Source organism: Marmota marmota, unplaced genomic scaffold (genome assembly GCF_001458135.2).
Source record: "Marmota marmota marmota unplaced genomic scaffold, marMar, whole genome shotgun sequence".
Lineage (NCBI taxonomy): Eukaryota > Metazoa > Chordata > Mammalia > Rodentia > Sciuridae > Marmota > Marmota marmota.
Genome location: NW_026000019.1, coordinates 21,389,625 through 21,407,543, shown reverse-complemented (window position 1 = coordinate 21,407,543; position 17,919 = coordinate 21,389,625). Strand labels below are relative to the sequence as shown.

Genomic DNA, 17,919 nt, shown 5'->3' with positions numbered 1-17,919 from the left:
TGACAAGACAACTACAATGCTTGGCTCTCTAACTTTTGCATCAATTCTGGATAAACACTATATAACTTTCACTGACCCACTTATTAAACATGTGATTTAAAGAACAGGTAAAACACATTCATTCTTTCCTGTGAAACATTAAGGTAATGGAGACTTTCTGTTTCTCTGACTTTCTCTTGGACCAGGGAGTGTGATGTATGTATTTGCCAGCTCATTGACAGGTGGAGCTGTAATTAGGACAACTATAATCATGCACTACACTGGTGCCAACAGAGTGATGTATACAGACCTTATTGAACAAAACATCAAACAAAGGAACATGGCATTTGGGGGCAAATCCATTTAATTGGTCTTTGGGTCCTTTGATAAGATCTACAGTGAGATGGAGCTTCCTGTTCTGATTCTTGGTCTTCTATAGCCTTGGGTACCATCCCAGGTTTCTCTGGAAACCTCAGCAGCAGAGGTCTAAGGCTCCTCATTGACAGCAACCACTGGAGTTTCTGGGAGATCCTGCTGGGGTTTCCTTAAGTCAGAGATGTGCCTGGCTTCCAACACTGCAGAGAAGCCTTCCATAACCCCCCAATAAAGGGGTATTTTCATTTCTCCAGTCTGGTCTCCTGGTGAGTCAAATACTCTGGTCTCTTTAATTAGCTGGTATTTCCAGTGACAGCCATGTTCAAGTCCACAGACCACAGCACAAACATTGGCTCTTGGCGTCAGCAGCTTGTGTTGGAGGAAGAGCAGAGGTGGAGCAGGAAGTGGGGGGTGGGGAGGTCAGAACATGGCACAGTCCTCTGCTCTGGTCCAGAGCTGGTCTAAAGGAGAGTCCATGCCCTTATCCAGGGGTTTACAGAAAACTGCCACAATTGTGCTACAGTTAAAGTCAAGTTTAGCAGGAAGCTCCATGTTCACCAACTAGGATCTTGAGAGGTTGGGAGATAGGCCTCTGAAAATGAGATTAAAAGAAATCAAAATCAGTATTTTTCCTTTAAAAAAATAAAAGAAATCTTTCATCATATCTCTCCTCTGAGGCTCAAGACAATCTTCTCTTTCTAGATTGCAGATTTTCTGCTCAAGGCTACTTTCCTTAAGAAACTCAGCTATTTACTGTGCTGCTCTGGAAGAGTGGTAGCAGTTTCCGTTTTCCCAGCAAGTAACAGAGGAGGTGGTCAGGGAGCAGCCACAGTGTCAATCAATACATCTAGCAGCTAACAACAATACTGTCACATTCCTGGAGTAAGGGACATACTGCTGGAGCACTTCTATCCTGGAGCTTATGGAAAGGCTTGATGACTCCCCCACTACAGTTGCTCCACTGACACACCTGCTTTCCGTCGCTAATACGATCTCCTTCATGGCCTGAAGATTAAATACCTGCTTAAGATGTATTACTTGATTATATATAGAAAATCAAGGTTTTTATTCTTCTATTTTCCCAAATTATTCTATTCCTTCAAAAATATCTTCTTAACTTATCAACCCTTAACTTACCTTAAGGGTTCGGGTCAAATGCAGCATTTGTAAAAACTCCATATGTTCCTAGGTGGCTAAAGAACAGAAACACAAGGATGACCTGCCATGTAATGCTTAGTCCCCAACAGTCCTGCACATATTGTCTACATAAACCATGCATTACTAGTCTGCCCCTGAAATTCTGTCTGTTGTAATAAGAGGAAAAAAAAAATGCTAAAGCAATTTTAGAGATCTCATTTAACAGCTCTAGATAATTTGCATTGCATTTTACTCTGTTACTGTTGATGCTTTATGTGCAGAATTTCTGCTGTGCCCTCTAAGGGGCTGTACCCCCTTCTCGGTGAGAAGAAATAGTTACAAAATTCTGAGCTTTGATAAATTGATAATCTAGCATTAGTTTTCAAAGAATGGTGATACTGCCCCCTAGGGGTGTCTTTTTTATTTCATAATGATCAGAAGTTCTACTGACATAGTAGGCCTGGGTCAGGGTGCTGAAATGTCCAAACAGGTACAAGATATAAGAGAATTGTCATACATCGCACACAGCTTTGGAATGTCTACTCGACATTCATATAGGCCAGATATCTTTGAGCCTGGAACTTACAGACTTACATATAAATATTTAGCATTTCTTGCATCTTTTACAATGCAGTTGCCATGTGAATTAAGGGAAGATCATTGAACAAAACATCAAACAGTAGGTTGTACAACTCTACCATGATTGTTTGCTACTTTGAAACATCAGGTCTGTGTTGGCCATGCCTCTGATGCTGAGTCCCTGATACAGAATTCCACCAGCCCAGCTCCCCAGCTGATGCTTCCTAGTGACGCTATAGGGAGCACAAGCTCTGATGGCCTTGGGGCACCTTAGCTTTAGCATTTGGTTTCTACTATGACCACCTTCTCTTTTATTCTCCTTTATTAGGAGAATTAGGACATTTGCTGATTTTAAAAGCATGGAGTGTGGCCGGCATATATTATCTGTATATCTTACTTCAGGATACTCAGGAGGACACAGCAAAAGATTTTTTATACAAAGGTGGCAGCCATTATGTGTGATCTTTCTGTCACAAATCAGAAAGTCAAACTAACAAAATCCACTCAGTCAAAGAACATTTCCATCTCACCTTTGAGGGTTCAGGGGGCATTTCCCGTCATCTGAAATAAGTGGGAAAACACAAATGATTGGTTTAAAAGGAAAAAACAGAAGCGAGATGAAGGGGCAGTCATTAGTGATCGCAATGACTGGGGAGAGTCAGTAGAATGACTTTCAGGTGGACTCATTCTGAGGCGCATTGGGAGCAGTCTACCGGAGAGAGAGGACCTGCTGTAGGCTAAATTCCATATTTCACAGTGTTTAACTCCAGAGTCCTCTCACCTTCTTCCTCTTGCCTTTCAGTTAAGAAAAGCTCCTCAAGCCTCTGAGGCCTTCAGCCTCTTGACCCTCGTGGGTCTCCCGTTGCTGCATCCTGAGGATCCCAGCTGGGATCACACAAACCCATCACACGGGGCAGTGGGGGTTTCCCCTCCCTGTCACTTATGTGATCAGGTACTTCTGGCCTTAGTCCAAACCACAGCCTCTGGCAGTCGACTCTTCATATGTGGCTGTGGTATTTACCTGTTACCTGGTCATGGAATATCCAGAAGCATGAAACCAAATTAGGATAAGACCAGGAAAAAAACTCCCATCCCAAACAGGCGAATTTGTATATTATCAAAGATACAGGAGGATAAGGGGTTGGTGGTCCCTTTCCAACCTAGAAATGTCTCTAGAAAATGAATTGGTGGGGAAAAGCAGGAGGAAATACTGTGATTCCTGTGGTCATGGAGACTGGGATCTAGCTGCCAGGAGCTCTTGCCTCTGCCTTCTTGATCTGATCAAACACAGTTTGCTTGGAGGGATTGGTTGTAGCTCTTGGTATACCTTTATGGTCTTTAAGCAGAGCATTATCCTTTGTCTATCACCTTAGTCATTTACAGGAGAGAATGTGAAGGAGCTTTGGAAAAACAGCTCATGGCAAGGGTAGCTTTTTGAATGTGAGGAGGCAGCAAGTTAGGAATAGGTGTTGAAACTCCTCGATGCAATGAGAGCTTCAACATCAGCCGAGGTTTCAACATAGCTGCTTCCAGTTACCTGGATCTGAGCTCAAGTTGACCTTTGGTGCTTTGCACTACTGTCTATAAGGAGCAATAGCAAAGATCCCTATTAGACAAGTTTATGTAATCATGTGCAGGCACATGTCACGACAAATTTTAACTCCTAAAGAGATGGGCTGTTCCCTCTTTTATTCCCTGGTTATACTTCTCTGTCTGCTGAAGAGTTTCCCTTACAGTCTTCATCCCTTTGGCCACTTCCCTGCTTAAGTCCTGCATAGACTCCACAAGTTCTTAGAAGAAAATGCAGACATCCTAGCTCCCCGTGCCAGGGGCTACTAAAGCAGCTGCTCCACAGGCTCACACTTCATTTCCTGTCTCCTCTGTAAGCCCCTCTGGACTCAGGCACACTGGCAACTACACACCATTTTCCCAGGTATCCTCCCTTTCACATCTTGCCATGTGCCACTTTTTCTCCTGGAGCTCTATACCCATTTTCCCCTTTAATCAAATCCCTCCCATTTGTTCTTCAAAGCTAAGCTTGAGCAAGCTTCTCTGAGCCCCAGTCTGGTTTAGGAAGCCCATTCTGTGTTCCGGTGATAGGCTGCTGTTTTTGTTCTCACACATGTCCCCCACTTGAGTCTGTGTGTATTGATCAATACACACAGACTCAAGTGGGGGACATGTGTGAGAACAAAAACAGCAGCCTATCACCGGAACACAGAATGGGCTACCTACCAGGTATAGCAACCTTAATTAATACCAGGGACCATCATTACAGTGCCTAACAGACTGTAAATGACTGTCACATAGAGGAATGAGTGAAGGAGGCTGACATGGCAATTTTAAATTGTGATTTTAAATTGTGATTGCAAATGCTGAACTGCAAAACTGCCTCCTCAGAATTTTGAAGGAGGGCTTTTGAAAACTTCAGATTTATAGGCTCATGCCCAAGTCTCCCTGTGGGAACATCAGCATTTGGTAAATTTCTCCAGGTGATTTTGCTGGACAGTCAGTTCTCAGGATCACTAAGTTATCTCTGCCTTCTTTTAATTAAATGTTTCCAAACATGAACTATTGAAATGGTGGTTTCACCACCCCATCCAAAATCACATGAAAGAAGAAAGCAAGAGGAAAACTCATTCTTATTTACCTTTCTTTCTGAGATGCTTTCTCAGCAGAGCCAAGAGTGTCCCACCCATGACCAGACCTATTGTAGAAGCCACAGCTCCACCAAAGTAAGTCAGGGCCTCCTGGACAGTCAACGGCCCCTCTGCAAAAAAAAAACATGCACATGCAAGATATGAGAAGTGCTCTGTGCAAAGGCCAGTTGTTCTCTTCAAAGGGTCCCAAGAACTCTAAGATGTTCTTGGATCATCCAAAGACCTGCCAGTGCTGACAGCCTGCTGTGAAAGGAGATATGGAAGTCAGAAAGCCATGATCAGAGAGTGGGAAGCACACAGGATCATATTCCTAAGACTTACATATTAAATGTAATTTCAAAGCCTTCAGAAGAAGATCTAATAAAAGGAAAGACATTGTAGATGCAAGGGGCCTACACATGGAAGTTTGAGCAAATAAAATGAGCCATGGGGAATTTTTTTTGGCCATCAAAAATTCAGAAATGCAACAGAAAGTAATCAGAATAAGCTGCTAGGGAAAAAGCAGGGGAGAAACTTGGAGCTGAATTGAAGCTTGCAAACAGGTGGAGCATAATTAAGATCTGTGATATTTCTAGAGGTAAGTGGTAAACAAAATTCTTCTGAGGCAATAAACCAGAATCTGCATGATGAACATATTTCGAAACTTCAAGATGTGTTAGTAGAGATTGCAAGTAAGCAAGGGAACTTATTTCACAAATCTGAGCCCTGAAAAGGAGTGGCAGTATGACAGAGTCACTGAATTTAATTCCCACTGCTCTACATAAAGCAAGGAGATTCTGTCTGACTCATTGTGAAACCTTTATCAAGCAAGGGGAAACCTTGTGACAGAAAGGAGGACAACTGTGACAGATATAGAGAGAAGAAATACTGATTTGTTTTTCATATTGAGAAGACTTCCTAAACCATATGAAAAATGTACCTTGGCAAGTTGGTGTGGTAGCTGACCAGTGTCCATTCTCTTGGCATGCTGCTCTGGCAGAGCCATTAAGTAAATGACCCTCTGGACAATGGAAGGTGCAGGTTGACCCATAGCTGAAATTCCCCCAGGGGCTGGAACAGTTCATCTCTGTTGGCTTGTTGATATGCAGTTCTGAGCATTTGATGGCTGCAGGAAAAGAAGGAGGAGAAACAGCATGAAGAATGACGGTGAATGAGATCATGGTTTCATCTGTAACCTGACTAGCATTGCCAGTAGACAGTAGACTATGAAAAGGTCAGAAGGAGATCAGCCACTTCACACTCACGCCCACTCTTCCAATATCACACAATGCTAAGTATCCCCTCAGAGAATGCTAGCCAAAGAACAAGGAGGGGCCAGCAGCATCCAATAAACATCTGCTAAGGGGTTGATTTTGCCTCCAAAAATACTATTTGCAATTTTTTTTTCTCTCAAAAATACTATTTTTAAGTGTTATTATTAGTACCTGATGGTTAACTGGCAGGTCAGCATGAACTTATTAAAATACTTAATAAGCACTCAGTGCAGCTAGAACTGGAAGTTTGTTTATTTCCATAGTAGATGCTGGAAGTTTGAAAGTAGAGGCCATCATCCTCTTTTAACTATTTTTTGAGGGAATTCCATGTTCTTTTTTCTAACTTATGGAATGGGAAACGGAAGCTCAGGAATTATATCTAATTTAAGTAAATATTATTGGCAGTACTGATATTTGTAGAGCTCTGTGTTGTGCTTTGTGGGAGATGTAAAGATGAAAGGGATATAAAACTTCAAGTTTCCTTTATGGGGTGACAGCTCTCCAGGAAGTATCACATAGGTGTAACTGTCTAGATTCCAATTATTATGAAAATACGAGGTGTTTATCCTGTCGCCTAAAAACATTGTAGCTTATGTTTCACAAATCATACAGCTGGTTTTATTCTTAGCATTCTTCTAGTTTCTAACACATCTGTGCTTGTTTCCTCCTTAGAGCTTTGAGAACCAGGGCATTAGCTCCATCAAGAGGAGGAAGGGCAGAGATGTGCGTGTGGACAGTGCAGCTGACTGGATGGGTGTGGAATTCATGGAGGACTCGACCCATGCAGTGGCTGCTGGGGCAGGTACACTGGCTAACTTAAGTGCCTGCAGGATAGCGTGTCAGAACCTCCCTGCTGCTTTTCACTTTACCTCTGCAGGCTGGGGTTACTGCTGTCCATTGTCCTGAAGGCTTGCACTTGAGGGTGCTGTCTCCTGTGAGGGTGAATCCAGCTTTGCATCCAAAGTAGCAAGTGGTGTCCAAGCCAAAGGTTTCCCCAGGATGTCTGCAGGTCATTGTTCCCTGCCCAGAAGCAACAAGGGCTGGGCATCGAACCTTGGAGGTAGAAACTGACGCTACACCTGTGTTGAGAGGGTATTTCAATTTAGAGAGCTCTCAGTTAAAAGCAGCATGTCAGAGTTAAGGCTGACATGGAAACTGCCCCCCACTCCTTTCATCATGGGGGAGGCACTACTGACATCTGTAAGGAAGTTAAAGTGATTAATCTCAGGCGTGGAAAGCAGAAGAGGAAAATTGTTTACAAGTGCCCCTGTAGAGATGATTCTCCTACACAAGAAGAAAGGGGGGGGGCGGGGTCACTAATAACAATTTTGAGAAAAGGGAATCAGCAGAAGAGTTGTTGCAGAAGTAGCAATTCAGTAGGCTAAACGCACATGGGCCAGTTGTATGCCTTCCTCTGCTTTACTGGGAGGTGATATTGTTCTCTGGTCAACATGAAAGGAGATGCCACTGGTTTTGCCACTTGCTATGTGGCAAGAAGATGACTAACTTCTCTGCACCTCAGTTTCTTGATTTGAAAAACTGGACTGGTAACAGCAGCCTTTGTACTCTTGGCAATGAAGTAATGGGCACCACTCGGTTTGCTCAGCGAAGCCCTTTTGGAATACGAGGCTAAATACCTTATAAAACACGATTTCTACAGAAGCATCAGTATATCTTTTATTTATAAGCATAAACAATCCTGTCACTCCTTAGACATTATTTTAACCCATTGGTTGTGTTTGCTAAACCCAAATGATGTGAAACACGCACCTGCCACCTATGAGAGCCACATGTGTGTTATCATTGTGGGGGACACTCCCGACATGGAAGTGTCCCAGCAAGTATCTGTTTTTACCTTTGCAGCATGGGGGATGTGCTGACCTTCTTCCAGAAGATGTGCACTCTACGCTGCCTGATCCCTCTAACCCAAAGCCCTTGTTACATGAGAAACAGCAGGGGGAGCTAACACCGAGTTCTCCGTGAGTGTGAGAATAGTCGAGGCTGCCCTGCTGGGGGACAAAGAGTTTGGGGCACTTGAGGGCTGGAGTACCAAGCCAAGAATGACACAATCACCAAATGCACTCAGAAGTTCTGTTTTCCATCCATATATTCAACAAGTATTTATTTACCACTTACTGTATTCCAGGTGTTTGGCTAGGCCACTCATTCCAACTACACAGGGCAGTGGGAGGGACAGTGGGCTCTCAGAGCAGAGGATATGTAGAGGGCACAGAGAGCTCACAATTTCATCCTCCTTTGTCCACACCCTCGCTCCGGAGACCACAGAGCCTCCTCTGGCTCCCACTATCTGTCTGGGTGGGTGCACTCCAGGATTGTTTCTACCGTCTTCCTGCCTAAGACAACTCCTCTTAGACATCCTGTCATCTTTTCAAATTCAGTACATCTAAAACTGCAATGATCACCTTCCTCCTCAAACCATGTCCTCTATTTGAATCCCCAGCTTGATTTTTTATGCCGCGGTTCCATAGCAGTGGGAAGTGCAGAATCCGCCTCAAGACAGCTAAGTTCTGGGCATTCCAAACCTGACCTGTTGTGATTTTGCTCTGGTTCTTGGCTTACACTGCTCTTAATTTCTTTCCATTTCCACTGATTAAAATCCCACAGTTCTCCAGGATCCGACTCTGCGGCTTCTCTGCGGCTGTTGCTGAACGCAGTGTGCACTCTCCTCAGACTCATCGGCTTTCTGCTTGAATTCATGCACTCTCGTGTCCTGACAGCTGAGTCCTCTTCTATGCACAGAAAGCTTCCAATACCCCCTAACCACCTGTCCTTGTCTCTACTGCAGGATCCCAAGAGGTGGTGCTCAATAACCATATGCCCAGTGGATGAATACACAAATTTCTAGTTTGTTCACTACAATTTCCTTCCCAAATTGTTTTCATAAATTATTGCAGTTATATCTTTCTCTCAGCATTGTTTTTTTTTCTTATTAAGTTATCTGACAAACTATGACTTATCAACGAATATTGAATTGTTGACAAACTGAGTGTTCTTTCTTTGAATCCTTGGTCCGGTTAGGCTCATTTTACTTAGCTATTCTGATTTTAAAATCCCCCTTCAAGTCCTTTGTGCTGTTCCATGGAAAAGGGAGCGGGGTGGGGTTTCACTGGGCAGGTACACTGGCTAACTTAAGTGCCTGCAGGATAGCATCAGAACTCTGGGTATGACTTTTGGCCTTTTCATGTTGGTCTATGTGTTCTGCAGTAATGGGTCATGCACTGGAAGACGATGGGTCCTTATTGCAGGGATCCATTGAAACAGTGAATTTCAGTCCAGGGTTCTCAGATTCAACAATCGGATGTAGTAATTAACAACTCCATGTCTGGCCCATCAATTCCACTCACCAGACATTTACTAAACATACCTACTGTAAGTCCCAGGTGAAAGTCATCTGTGAACATTTTCATTAACCTAACTTTCTCAGCATCTCCCATGATTACATCTTTAAGCCCAGGAATATGCACCATGAGGACAGTAGGGGCCGTGTAGTTTCTTCTAATTCTTTGCCCCTGGAAACAAGGCCTGGCACATGGGAGGGAGTTCTAAAAATTTTTGTTGACTAAATGAGTAAGTTAATGGGTAATTCTTATAAGGTTGTGTGTTTTTTTGTCTGATTTGAAAAGAAAACAAGAAGTTACTATTTTAAAAAATTGACTAAAGTGACTGAGCATCTAAAATGAGAATTTCTACAGAATTAATCTACTTAGGGATCATTGCTTTGGTTTCAGCTTTGTCAGTCTTGCTCTGCCAATGTGGCAGTTCCAGCCTTTTCCATCCATGGAAGTCTCTGAACCTTCTCAGGTAAAAGTCACATTGTCAAACTCAAGCCCTTTAGATGACTTCAAGGGTTTGACTTCGTGAATCATGCAAGGATGCAGGCTTTCCTGTTTGAGGGCATTGGTAAGGCACCTGGAAGCCCAACTCAGATCTGGCATCTGGTGGGCACACAGCAGACACAGCTCCATTAAATTCATGGAGTTATCTAGGGTGCTGCTCAATGTAGGCGTAGAGGCTCACTTGGAGAATAAACTCTGTGTGTGACTTTAAGAAGTGGCCTTGCTTCAAAACATTGGCAAAAGCCCAATAGCTATAAGAAGAGTAGAAAACAGATGAGAGTTGCTTTCATTAAACGCCCTCTCGTTGACTTCCAAGGCAGTTCTTCAGTGAAGGGTCGGCACGGTGTTTCCCTGCACTCCATCAAGTGGCTATACATGGTGACATGTGCATCTGTGAATTATTATATCCACTGCACTCTAGTCACTATCTTAAGACATACTGATTCATATTATTTTAGATTCAGCCAATTTCTTGTTTTACTTTTTAACTTTTTTATTTTTATTTAAAATGGATATGGCCTCAAGAACTTCTTGGAGTTAAGATCTAGTTTAAATAATAATTGTAATAGAGTTGTCTATTCTAAACTCAAACTCAAACTTTAAAAATATCTGGGTGCAGTGGGAGCATACTTTACCTACATGGGAGGCTTACACAGGAGGATGGATTGAGACCAGGAGTTTCAGTCCAACCTGAGTAAAATAGTGGGACCCAACCCCAGACTAAAACACAAGCAAGCAAACAAGCAGATGATTAAATAAATAATGTGGGAACTCCCATGAAGAGAATGAAGAAACAGATAGAGACATACCCCTAGCCAGAGCTTGGAGTGTACCCATTTGCCATATTTCAGGAATTGGATAAGCAGAGCCAAGGCATAAAGGTAGAGGTTGGGCTGAGAGCGGAACCAGGACCAGTCCCTCAACATGGTGTTAGGAGTAGAAGTTCAGAACCAAATCTAGTGTTTGAGGGTCAGCAACAGTGTTATTGATCAGGAGAGATTCATCTGTGCCAGGAAGGTGGCTACACAGACAGTAATACAGGGATACACCAACTGCACACAAGTGCTCACAAATTGTGAGAGTCGGCAGAAGAACCTCAGGACTACTTAGGTTCGTGGAGAGGGTTCTAGGTCTGGGAGAGCAAGGACCAGGAGGAAACTAGAAAAAATAGGCAGAACCCAAGTATGGAACCCAGGGAACTGGTGTTCTAACTATGATGGAGACATTTCAAAGCTACCCCCAAAATGAAATCCTGCATTGCACTCTAAAAAGAGAATTGGAGAGCTCCGTCTACCCCAGCGCCCCTCTGTACTTGGTGACCCTCAACGGGCTCTCTGAAGTATCCTAGGATTCTGCAGCGTGCTGTATAAAACTCTAGAGATGGTGCCAGGGGTTAAAAATTCAAGCACTCAGCTGTGTGGGGAAAGGAGACCAAGCATTTGCCTAAATCTAGAACATATGTTTGGAGAATGAGGCGAGAATAAGGTACAAAAACCAGATCTCAGAACCAGGATCAGGTAAGGTAGACAATTTTGAGAGCCATTGTGGACTGAAGGTGCAGTTTCTTTCAGGGTTGGTTCTAGTCTCAGGGTGGGGAAGGCTATAAGGGGACAGGCAAATGCCACCTGTTATAAGGGAAAGAGGACTGGAAAGAAGTGAAGGGAAATAGGCTTCAGAGAGTACAGGTTTAACAACCATGTTGGTTACATAGGTGATTCGAAACTTTTGTGAGATTTTTGTTTGTTTGTTTCAGGGATTTTTGATCCTTCGTCATTAAAAGTAGAATATTGTAAAATAGAGATCGTGATAAACATCAATGAGATAATCGAATATGAGTGAGAAATGAAGGAACGAACTCAAGCCCTAAAGCTGGCCCCGAGAATATTCTAGATTCCTCGGGGGGCTTGCAGTGTATCTTCTGAACAGCAGGCGGTAGCATTTTATGTTTCTTACCTTGCAGAATTCATGGCCTGGGAAGAGACCTCAAAGATGGTCTCATACATTCCTCTTCTTTTGGAATTGAGAAAACTGAGGTCTTTGGAGGTGACGAGACTTTCTTAATGCCACAAGCTAGTGTGGTGGGAGGTAGTATAAGTCTCTGGAGATTGGTACTCATTGCATGAAGGGGAATAAATAATATTTTAGCCATTTTTTATGTAATACTAATGGATTCCTACTGATATATTCTCTTGCCTGATCAGGCACCCCCATCCCTAAGGTTTATTTCAGCGGTTAGAACTGAAACCTGTGTAATGGAAGAGTAAATTAAGCCATGGACCCAGGATTTAGAAGCCTGCCACTGGGTGGCAGCGTGGCATGAAGGCAGAAACACCTGTTGTCTGACTGGGCCTGGGTGAATCCTGACTTTAGGCTTCCTAACTACGTGCCTTTGGCAGCTACTTCTTATCTCAAAGCCTCCGTTTCCTCTTCTTCGAAGTGGGGATAACAATAACTAACTTAAGAGTGGCTCATGTATGAATAGTTGGCAGTATACAAGCAATAAATATTAACTATTATTGCTGGTCTCGTTACTTACCCTGACTACACTGAACGCTAAATTGGAACAACAGTGCCTTTTGAAACTCAGCAGCAGCTGTGACCTAGTAAATTCAGTGTATTTCTATTTTAGAACATGCACCCTGCCTGCTAGATGCTAGCCAGCCAGATGCTTTGGGAAGCTGAACATAGATAAGCTCCACCTTGCCTTGGAGGATTCCACTCACTCACTGTCAGTAAAGCTTTGAGTGAATTTCACTGGCAAATGGTCATCAAATGGATGTCCATCACACATCCACTATTTTCTGTCTCGATGTTACAGGGGCATAAGATGAGGATGCAAGCTCCTGCCCTCAAGGAGTTTGCAACCCATGCAGACATGGAGGGAGGAGTCAGTAATAAAATAGTAATTTTGTTCTGGTAGGCCAGAACAAAATCACATCCATCCGTGGGTGTGCTCAGTGTCTGGGACTTAGCAGTGCCCAGTGAAGGTGAGTGTGAGAAAGAATGAATGCTGATATAGCAGAAAAAGATTCGCAGAAAATGAGTTTCAGTGACACAGTTGAGCTTCATTATTTACTAATGGTTACTTAACCTCTCTGAGCCTGTTTCTTTCTCATCTTCCAAATGGAAATGATAATGTCTTTCCTCTTTCTTTCAGAATTCTGGCAACATCATTTATGAAGGAATGAGACATTTCATAAATCTGAAATGTTTAACTCAATTTATTTAAACATTCGGGGGCTGGAGGGAGAGAATGAGACTGACTAGATTACCAGGCTTTGTGGAGCATATGCTGTTTTAGTTCAAGAACAATTCTCGATGATTCTCCATTCTATATTGCTATTTGAAAATGGTAAGAAAAGACCTAAGCACATACCTTCACACCTTGGCGGGGAGCCTGTCCACTGTCCAGATGGAGTACAATCCAACCTTTCAGGTCCAGATAAAGAAAATCCCTCGTCACAGATGAACTGGCAGGTGGCTTTATAACTGGACTCTCCAAAAGGTCGGGTACAGGTCACTGTTCCATTCTGAGGGCTCAGCAGATGTGAGCAAGTAACGGCTACCATGGGTGCAGCAGAGGAGGAGATTGTGTTAGTACTCAACACCCTGAAATCTGTGTGTGTGTGTGTGTGTGTGTGTGTGTGAGCGTGCATATGTTACCCCTTGAATACTCAGGGGCAGCGTCTGGATAAGTGATTGTTTGAATTCCTGGTGCTTTCTCAGTTTGTGGAGGTCTAAAATAGCAGCAGCTTTCGATTGATTTGGGCTCTGAAATGCTCAGCCCCCAGGAGCTTTGGAAGGGACTGTAAAAGGGAGTGGGTGCTGTGTTTGAAGGACAGTGGTGCAGAGCATTTCGGTGGCTCCTGACAGGAGGGGAGGTGCTGCTCCCTTGATCACCTTCATCAGAAGTAGACCTAGTGACCTTCCCAGAAAACAATGACAGTGACTGGAAAAAGGAAACAGGATAAATTGCTTTCTCCTCTTCTCCCAACGTGGTGGTGGGAGGAATCTGGGTCCAGACCCTGGCTCTGTTACTTATCAGCAGTGTATCTCTGCACAGTGACCTTTCTGAGCCTCAGTTGCTTCATCTTTGAAATAGGAAAAAGTAAAATCTTTGCCTTGCAGATATCCTTAGCTATGTAGGAAGTTAACTAAATCATCTTTAAAATTAAATTTAAAATATAATAAAAAATCACAGACACAAAGTAGGCACATAATTCATCAGCTGCTGGCAAATGCTAATTCCACCACTTCCCCACAGTCTCATTCTATAGTGACCAGTCAAAATTGATTGCTTGTTCACTTAGGAAAATGTTAAATTAGGTCTTATAGTTCTTTGCCACAGTTTATAGAGTTTGTGGTGCTAGGGTCTTGCTTGGGTTGATGAGGACCCAAGTCCTCCTTTGGCAAGTCACTTGACCTCTTTGAATCACAATGTCTTAAAATAGGGAGAACAGTATTACATAGCTCCTAGTATTCTTATTAGGATTAAGAGTGAAAACACTTAATGTAACTGTCAAGGTGTTCCTCTACCAATTAAGGAAGCTGTAAAGCACAGATTAAAGGTGCAGACATTGAAAGGTAAGACTGAGTGAACACACGGTTGTGGGTGTTTCTTCCTCGCTGTTTGTGCTGGTGGAGCATCATGTGGCTTTGGAGTAGAGACAGTGGTGTGGCTGTCCCAGGGCCACTTTTCAGCCACCGACTGGAAAAGCGTGGTTTCGAGCACCTTCTCTTCCTTTCTCTTCCTTTTGTTCCTTGACCTCTCATCTGATCAACTCGTCCAAAGGCCTAATGATTTCCAGCCCTTTGAAAAGTCTTCTGAGTTCTATGTGCATGTGAGGGGGGCAGGGGAGACAAGTCAAGAAGTCCTGACACTGCAGGGACAAAGGGAAGGGGTGCCCATGAGGCCCTGGGGCGCTTGAGTCCATTTTCACTCTGTGGCTTTGCCTTCTGAGGAGGGGGTGGGTGTGGTGGGGAGGGAGACAGTAAAAAGGGAGAGTTTCTGGTAAGGCCCCTCTGAAGTTGCAACAGCCTGCGGATTGCAGGCCTCCTGGCACCTTCCTGCCCTGCCCTCCTGGGGTATTTCACTTTTGTGCACCCAGCCGCAAAAGGACAGAGTTGGGTTGAGTAAACAAAGAACTAAAAGCAGAAGGGAACTAGAAGGTCACAGGAAGCCAAATGAGTGGCAGCCTCCTACCGTGAAGCACCCACAGAGAGGGCAGTGAGGAGCACTGGGCTGAAATCTGTGCCCTGCACAGCCCACAGCCCACGGTAGCCCAGAAGGTCCCGATTGCTGTGGTGACCCTCCTTGGGGACTCCAAGTTCTTCCCCAAGCTGTGTGGGCTCTAACATGCCCAGTCCCATTGTGGCTGGGAGGAGCACTGAGGGCAAGGCCACAGCCCACCTGCACTCTCCAGACCCAGCTCCAGGGGCTGGCTACACTCTCTGGTGCCTGGGTACAAAGGACATTCAATTTTGCTAAATTCCTTTCTATATCAATTAATTCATTAATATGTGGCCTAACTTAACAGTGAGCTGTGTGTGTGTTAGCACCCGTGAACTTTTGTGACCTGAATAGCAAGTGGTTTCCTCTTCATAAAAACCTGTATCTGCCTGCTTTCACTTAGATACTGAAAGTCTGTGCAAAGGGAAAGGCATGGCTATTAATGCAGAAATATTGTGTATTTTATCCATTCAAATTTATTATTGAAATTATATGTACACCATAAAATACTAATTGCATGAGGCAGGGTAAATGGAGAAAATATTGGAAGAATTCATACCAGAATGTTAAGAATGTCTATTTTAGGGCAGTAGGGATATTTAAGAGGATAGTTTTCACTTTTCTGTGTTCTTATTTTTCGATAGTTTTTGTAAATAAAAATCTTGCTTTGTAAAGCTCTCTTTAAAATGTGTTTTCCATAAATGTAACTAAGGAATTGGATATGCTGAGTAGAAAATGGATGGGGAGGATACAGGAAGGCATGGAGAGAGTAAGGCGCAAGGGAGCAGTAGCATCTACCCTTCAAATTGCAGATGATGGGAGCAGGTGCATTTCATCAGGGTGTTAAAGTATGACGAGTACCCAGGCTTCTTAACATCAAGTGCATTACACTGAATCTGAACACCTTCTGAGAACCCTGAACCCTCCAGTTCCTGAAGTGGTATCTTTCTCTTCCATAATTCTCCCCTTTATCCTGAGTGTTTCACCACTGTTATGCAAATCTTGGGGTATATCTGCAGCTAGATACCTATTAAGTGCAGCCACCATTACACCTCATGGTGCCTAGGAGGAAAATGTCAAATCAGCCTTGAGACAAACACCTAGAAGCTGATTTTTTCTTCCTCCTAGTTTTCTTTCCAGGTGTTATTTTTTAGCCTATGAGTACAGTTTACTGTGTTCATGACAGGAGCCTTCAGATGCTGGTAAAGGCCCTGTCAAGGAGTAAGCGAGGGCCATTCTGCTCCCTGTGGCCTATTGCCAAACATCCTGACACCTGTATTATCCACTGAGCCTCTGAAGACATTTGCATTTGGGATCCTTGGGTTACAGGGTAAAAGGATTTTCCATCTTGTTTCAAGGAGGACTCTACATAGTTACCAACTCTAAAACACAGCTGTTAAGAACACTGCCTATGACTTACTTCCAAGGGGCTGGGAGGACGTGCTCTTACCTTGGCATTCTGGGGGAGCAGCACTCCAGTGCCCAGTGGCCAAGCACCGCAGCTCGCCTTCTCCCACCAGGAGCGAGCCTTCTTCACAGGTGAAGCTGCAGACTGACTGGTATCTGAAGCTTCCGGAGGGGTGGGAGCAGTTCACCTGGGCCCTGTGGGGAGCTGGAAGGTCTTGGCATTGCACAGCTAAGGGGCGAGGAATGGAGACAGTAAGGCACAGGGAGCAGAAGCATCCAGGTACTCGTCGAGTCCAACCACAAGTTCCTGACCCCTTAGTGCCAAGAACGAGGATTCCTGAATTGGGCTTTTTAACATGGAAGATGAAAAAAGTGCCATTTAGTTACAGTGCACCTGAGTGGTTTTGAGAATACTAAAACATTATCCAGCATTTTGGCAATATGTATCAATAGTGCTTGAACTATCATACTCTTGGCCCAAGAGTTGATGCCAAGTAGGAAATCAAGATGCATAATGAAAAATTAATTCAGAGACATTTTATCAAGATAGGATTTGCGAGAGCAAAATATTGAAAACAAGTATAAATGCCACTAATCTGGAGTTGAAAATAAATCATAGTGGATTTGTGAAAAGAATGTTAAAGGTCCCTAAAATCACATCTTTCCCTTTGGAAAGATATGGGAAATGTCTCACTGTGTGATGTTAAATAAAAATGCAGAATGAATGAAAAATTATCATCATGGTCAAATTATACCATGATCTTAACATATAAGATAGATGTTCAAATAGGGAGAGAACACACGACTTCTATTGTTGTCTTTTTTTGCCTTTAAAATGTGAATGATAACTCTAACTACCTCTTGGAGCCAACCCAAATGAGGTCGTAGGGACTGCTCCATAAATATTGGCTGCCAGCAGCAGCAGAGTGTCAGTGGCAGTAATAGATGACTGTAGCATCCTCGAGGCCATGCAGCAGAAGACCTCAACTGTCGACTATCGGGTGGGAACATTAGGATGCCTGCCAGGGGCTTACTGAGACTGCCTCTGCAGGTGCCTGTTCTGGATGATTGGACACAGGTAATGCCTCGAAGCAGAAATGTCTCCTGTGATCCTTTATGATCCTTCTTAGGCACCAAGGCTCTGTGTGTCTGTCTCCAACCGTTCATCCGCAGCACCTCACAGCACCTCAAGTCTCACCAGCATGGTGCATGGCTGCCTATTCCTCCATTGCATTTCTTCCCTTTGACTTTCAATGCTTATTGCAGTAAAAAATTCAACATAAAATCCATTCTTTGCTACTTAAACAGTATAGAGTTAAGTGACACGAGCACATTCACAATGTTGTGCAATTATCACACTGTCCATCTCTAGAACTCTTTCATCATCTCAAGCTGAAACTCTGCCCGCTGAACAGTTAACTCCTCGCCCTCTCTCCCCCATC

General features: G+C 43.6%; 1 protein-coding gene across 2 annotated transcripts in view; it reads right to left on the bottom strand.

The window, feature by feature from the left end:
- Positions 1-325: 325 nt before the first annotated feature.
- The window catches only part of LOC107147399 (selectin P), a 34,879-nt gene continuing 17,285 nt past the window's right edge, over positions 326-17,919 (bottom strand). The window contains exons 8-16 of one of the 2 annotated variants that reach the window (XM_048810064.1): positions 16,521-16,706; positions 13,217-13,402; positions 7,839-8,024; positions 6,853-7,062; positions 5,650-5,835; positions 4,721-4,840; positions 2,601-2,631; positions 1,492-1,547; positions 326-946 (exon numbers count right to left, since the gene is read on the bottom strand). In XM_048810064.1, coding sequence (XP_048666021.1) covers positions 1,493-1,547; positions 2,601-2,631; positions 4,721-4,840; positions 5,650-5,835; positions 6,853-7,062; positions 7,839-8,024; positions 13,217-13,402; positions 16,521-16,706 — 1,160 coding nt within the window. In that variant the 3' untranslated portion in view covers positions 326-946; position 1,492. The remainder of the gene's footprint in view (positions 947-1,491; positions 1,548-2,600; positions 2,632-4,720; positions 4,841-5,649; positions 5,836-6,852; positions 7,063-7,838; positions 8,025-13,216; positions 13,403-16,520; positions 16,707-17,919) is intronic. The other variant, XM_015491857.2, reaches the window with a different exon arrangement.